Source organism: Cottoperca gobio, chromosome 8 (genome assembly GCF_900634415.1).
Source record: "Cottoperca gobio chromosome 8, fCotGob3.1, whole genome shotgun sequence".
In the NCBI taxonomy this organism is placed as follows: Eukaryota; Metazoa; Chordata; class Actinopteri; order Perciformes; family Bovichtidae; genus Cottoperca; species Cottoperca gobio.
The window spans coordinates 7,924,813-7,930,506 of NC_041362.1; the positions used below are offsets into that span (position 1 = coordinate 7,924,813).

A 5,694-nucleotide genomic window follows, 5' to 3' on the forward strand; every position below is an offset into this window, starting at 1 on the left:
GTCCTGGTCGTGGAACAACAGACCAACTCTTTACTCTTGCAAGGATCCTGGAGGGGGCCTGGGAGTACGCCCATCCGGTCTACATGTGTTTTGTGGATCTGGAGAAGGCGTATGACCGGGTCCCCCGGGTGATACTGTGGGAGGTGCTGCGGGAGTATGGGGTGAGGGGGTCACTTTTGAGGGCCATCCAATCCCTGTACGCCCAAAGCGAGAGTTGTGTCCGGATACTCGGCAGTAAGTCGGACTCGTTTCCCGTGAATGTTGGCCTCCGCCAGGGCTGCGCTTTATCACCAATCCTGTTCGTGATTTTCATGGATAGGATATCGAGGCGTAGTCGTGGAGGAGAGGGGTTGCAGTTCGGTGACCTGAGGATCTCATCGCTGCTCTTTGCAGATGATGTGGTCCTTATGGCATCATCGGTCTGTGACCTTCAACAGTCACTGGATCGGTTCGCAGCCGAGTGTGCAGCGGTTGGGATGAGGATCAGCACCTCCAAATCTGAGGCCATGGCTCTCAGCAGGAAACCGGTGGATTGCCTACTCCGGGTAGGGAATGAGCCATTACCCCAAGTGAAGGAGTTCAAGTACCTCGGGGTCTTGTTCGCGAGTGAGGGGACAATGGAGCGAGAGATTGGCCGGAGAATCGGAGCAGCGGGGGCGGTATTACAGTCACTTTACCGCACCGTTGTGACGAAAAGAGAGCTGAGCCAGAAGGCAAAGCTCTCAATATACCGGTCGATCTTCGTTCCTACCCTCACCTATGGTCATGAAGGCTGGGTCATGACCGAAAGAACGAGATCACGGGTACAAGCGGCCGAAATGGGTTTTCTCAGACGGGTGGCTGGCGTCTCCCTTAGAGATAGGGTGAGAAGCTCAGCCATCCGTGAGAGACTCGGTGTAGAACTCGGTGTAGAGCCGCTGCTCCTTTACGTTGAAATCCTATTTTAATAATCCACAGCGGTGCCAACTTCTGAGATTATTGTCATGTTACCCCGAGTATTGTACCTCAAACAGAGCAGTAATATTACTCCACCAACAACATAGTTTTGATTTATTTTCTAAATAAACTTCAAAAATGATTTACAAGAAAAGTTTGTTGCTGTCACCACCTAGTGGCATTATAAGCAATGTGATCCTCACAATATTTTCTTCCTGCCATGAGCATTCACATGCTGACAGCTCAGCTGTTTTATGTAGGTTAGAACACAATTTAAACGATAGGACTCCTGCCAATCGGTTGTTCCCCGTACCTGGAGAATAAAACCAATGTAACAAAGTACATTTACTCATGTACCAGAATGTACTTTTTTTTTATACTTCTACTCCATGACAATTTGGAGGTAAATAATCCTCTATATTATTTAATAGTTAATTTGTTATTTTCTTTTGCTTTGATTCAGATCATTAATACAAAAAATATAAATCATCTAATAACTCATGATTATATTATTATTATATGTTAAGCTACCCACTATATAATAATAATAATAATAATAATAATAATAATAATAATAATAATAATAATAATATAATAATAATAATAATAATAATAATAATAATAATAATAATAATAATAATAATAATAATAATAATAATAATAATAACATTTTTGGAAATGCAGTTACACTTTGGTATTGCTACTTAAATGTCAGTAACATATCTGAATGTTTCTTCCACCATTGAATAAAACAAAAAATAGTAAACATGCATAAATCCTCTACTGACATCTAATGGTGATCCCTGCAACTTATACACTCTTTTAACAAACTCTTATGTTACAGCTACATTATTGCTATAATGGCATCACTGCAGGTGATGCGTAAAGGACAGATGATTGCTGTCTCTGCTGTGTCGGTACAACATATAATAATCATGTATTGGCAGGTTAAACATTTGATAACTGTAAGATAGAGGAGAGAATCTGTAAAGGAAACATGTCAGATAAGAAGAAAGATATGTGTCTTTAATGAGAAGCTCCACATTACTGTGCCAACGATCTAAATAAGTCTGATTTCTTCACAACTCTTTTGTCACAGAGATGCTGTTGAAGCATTTCTCCTGAGCCACATTTAACCGTGTTCTTTAATTTATGTTGTTCTGCTGAAATAATGTGCCAAGTTTCCAGCATGTCCTCTGTAGCCAGATGGTGCTATTTGTATTTTCAGACACAAAGTGCGTCTCTTTATAGTCTGGATATGAAAAACTATTTGAGCAGCAGTATTTACTGAGACATCCTTTTTATTAGACGGCACTGTGAACAACAAATAGTTTGTTTTTGTAGCTGTTCTTCACTAAGACCTCATGCTGTGTTTAATCTCAATGTATTACAATATATCTAATCTAAATATGAATATGTGTTGTTTAGATATTTCACCAGCATCCCACGATCCCTGGGATGAAATACCTGTGAATGTTCTGTGTGTCAAAGCTCCACCAAGTGGTACAAGTGAGGTACTACAAGGAGCAACAATGTGTGATTGAAGGTCAGTCTACTACTGTTTTGTCATTTGCTAGTCCCAGCATAACATACATATTATTACATCAGCTAATATGAGTCCACTGGAAAATAAATATCAGGTTATAAAGGCTGATTGAGTTGCGTTAACACGAAAAGTATACTTGCACACAGTTCAACCAACGTCCGACAGTAATAATTCATTTCCAACGGTTTATTTAGAAGAATACTGACAAAATTGCAAACTGGGGTTTTTGTACAAAGAAAATTAATCACAGCACATGACACACTTGCAACACAAAGTAGGCTATACATTTCAAGAATAGTAGATAAAAAAAGCACCATTTTAGGAACATTTTTCAAAACTAGATTAAAAAATGCAAAACATTTCTTTTATTTTCCATATCAAGTACAATGATAATTCAGAAAAACTTCATCAGTTAACTTTTTATTGTTATTTATTTATGAAGAGTTTCTCATTTCCTTCAAGAAGAACACAGATATTCTAAGTAAGGCACGTGTTTCGAAGCATTTGACGCTCGAAAAAAGACAATTGTTTAGAAAAGCTTGATACTCTGGCAGTTTAAGCGATCTTTTATCTCTTTGGCACAGCTGCATGATTTGTGAGAGACACAAACAACTCTATCACATAAATGAGCATGACAATGTTAACTTGACAACACTATGTACAAAATGTATGTAAAAATGTTATAAATATGTCTAAAAACCACAGACATTATGTACATCTTTGTACTGAAGCGAGGCAGGGTTACTCGTCTTTGAGATCACACACGATGGATTTGTGGAAGTCGGGTGCCAGCATGCAACAAAAGTCAATATGTCTCCAACACATTTACAAACACATTTGAAAGAGAATCTGTTGAGTAGTGGCACTCAGCCTGTTAAAATTCACAAAGAAAACAGGTGTGGTACTTTTCAACATGTGATGGGAATGTAGTGGATACTGAAATACAGCAAAAAAAGATCCCCAGAAGTGACAAATGTCTCGACCTTGTGTTTACAATGATTAGTGACACATGCACTTTAGTTGTATTGTTGGGATGTCAGTCCATGGTCTGTGGGCAGTAGGCACAGTGCGATGTTGTTGTAAGGGGTATCCTAACTACCCCTCCTCTTTTCTCCTCTGCTCCTCTCATTCTTTCTTCCTCAGGACAATATAAATGAGGCCGCTGATGAGAGTGAGAGGGAAAGCCACCCAGGCCAGCACATAGGCATAGCCGAATTGTGTGGCTCCATCATTTGGACTCATCACAGTGTAGATGATCGCCGCGCACATCACGAACACACCTAGGAGAGAAGAGAAAAAAAAAAAAAGAGGTGAGGAGGATCTGAAAATGAATGCAGATGATCTCACGACTCCGCCCGCGTCTGCTCAGGGTGTGACCCGTAAGCGATGAAGTCATACTCACTTGCCAAGATCTGGAAGATGGCGGTGAAAAAGAAGCGTCCGCCCTTGACCAGTTTAAACAGCTGAAACACGAACGCAATGAGGGAGAAGAAGCAGAAGAGCAGGGACAGGATCATGAGGGCTTGCACTGCCTGGATCCAGTCTAGAAGACAGATGGAGAGCGTGGATTTAAAACACATTCAGAACTTTTTCCAATAAAAGGCACAGTACATTATTTAGTTTGTTTTTCAAGGAATGCTGTCATACCTTCACTACTGGCTGGCTTGCAGTGGTAGCCTCCATTAGATGTCATGCAGCTGTACCATAGATCTGTGCTCGTATCCCCACCTACAGACCAGGTCTGGTAAACACAACAACACAGAAACATTTAGACACACGGCAACAGAACAGCCTAGAGCTATACTATGCAATATCAATAACAGTTAATGATCATTGCAATAAAGCAGCTAGAGTCTAGCTTTAGTCACAACATGTTCTGTTCTGCTTTTTTCCACAATTTACTCACAAGAAATGACAAGGATAACAAGATGATAACTTACACTGGCTGCTGTCGACACAATGAGAAGAATGAGAATGATTAGGTGCATGATAAGCACTCCGAGCAGGATGAGCAGCATTTTTCAAGTAGATCTAGAGGGATACATGACATAACAAATAAAGTCAATCCACATGAGTTTACAATCCCTCCAAAAAAAACGAAGGAAAAAAAGGCGTGAAGCTCAATATCAGCTCATGTCGACGCCAGGTGGCGCTATTCCCTCACTTCTGCACTAACCGCAATGTTTACCTCAATGTGAAAGTATCCAATTACACTCAAACGTAGAAAGAAAAAGAAGGAAGGAACTATAATGTATTCTTTATGGGGATGAAAATGTTCAATGTTTTGAAGTTTAAAGTCAAGCTGCAGCAATGCAACTGAATCGATTACCAAAAGTTGATTTCACGATTTTGAACTTTTGATCCATTTTACAAGTCCGAATGGTTTACTATAAGTCATTAATTTAAGGAACGCGTGTTTGCATAATAAGTGAAGGACTTCAATTGAGAAGCTCGGCGACAGGAGGTTGATATGAGTTAGAAAAGCGTTGATTCACGAGTAATTAATGCATGCTGCTGGAAAACAAACTCAACCCATCTGCATACGAAACATTCCAGCGTAGTGCCGCCATGAGTCAGCCTGTAGCTTTAGTATAAGTATTTAACTGTAACACTGATATACGATAGAGTGAGATAACGCCGCCTATGAGACATAGTTGCATTTTCGCGTCGTATAAGTAAATCCAAAATCGATTTAAAATCCAGGGGTGACGTCCTGTTGTATGAGTGAAAAAAAATAAAAATAGTCAATGAAAAAAATAATTTCACTGACTAAAAACAAAACAAATAAAATTACTCCAACTTACAAATAGCTAGGCAAAGCAAGAAGTTTGTTTCCGTGAAAAAGGGAGTGCTGAAGTGAAGAGTTGAGGAAAGTATCAGCGAGGTTCTGCTTCTCTCGACTTCTTTCTCTGTAGCTACTATTCCAGATGTGGCTCACACACCCCAGTCAGACTCTTTCTCCGCCTGAGAAACACCGCCCTGTAGGCCCTGCACGTCACCAGAGGCCCGTCCTAAAACTTTTTTTTTTCTCTCCTTCTCTTCCTCTCGTTGTAGCCTATCATCTGGATTGTTCTTAAATCCACAGGATTGTATGGAGAATCCTCTTCTTTTATTGTGCAAAGCCTTAGAAAAAAAAATGTAAGTCTGACTGTCTCTGCATTTAAAAACACTAACACTCTAAAAACACCCATTATTTCACTTCTAGTAATAAA

At 39.9% G+C, this 5,694-nt stretch overlaps 1 protein-coding gene across 1 annotated transcript; it reads right to left on the reverse strand.

Moving 5' to 3' along the window:
• Positions 1 to 2,647: 2,647 nt before the first annotated feature.
• On the reverse strand, positions 2,648 to 5,436 carry pmp22a (peripheral myelin protein 22a). Its single transcript, XM_029437865.1, has 5 exons — positions 5,287 to 5,436; positions 4,423 to 4,513; positions 4,130 to 4,223; positions 3,885 to 4,025; positions 2,648 to 3,762 (listed from the first exon to the last, which is right to left on the reverse strand). Exons 2-5 carry the CDS (start codon positions 4,498 to 4,500, stop codon positions 3,608 to 3,610), a joined length of 468 nt encoding a protein of 155 aa, XP_029293725.1. The 5' UTR covers positions 4,501 to 4,513; positions 5,287 to 5,436; the 3' UTR covers positions 2,648 to 3,607.
• Between the last annotated feature and the right edge of the window lie 258 nt (positions 5,437 to 5,694).

Bases quoted from the DNA above. Each gene is read 5' to 3' on its own strand.
- pmp22a (XM_029437865.1), bottom strand. From the start codon at position 4,500: ATGCTGCTCATCCTGCTCGGAGTGCTTATCATGCACCTAATCATTCTC. The intron at 4,026-4,129 runs GTATGACAGCAT...TCTGTCTTCTAG, and splicing joins CAAGCCAGCCAGTAGTGAAG to ACTGGATCCAGGCAGTGCAA. The intron at 3,763-3,884 runs GTGAGTATGACT...CTTCTCTCCTAG, and splicing joins CATCTTCCAGATCTTGGCAA to GTGTGTTCGTGATGTGCGCG.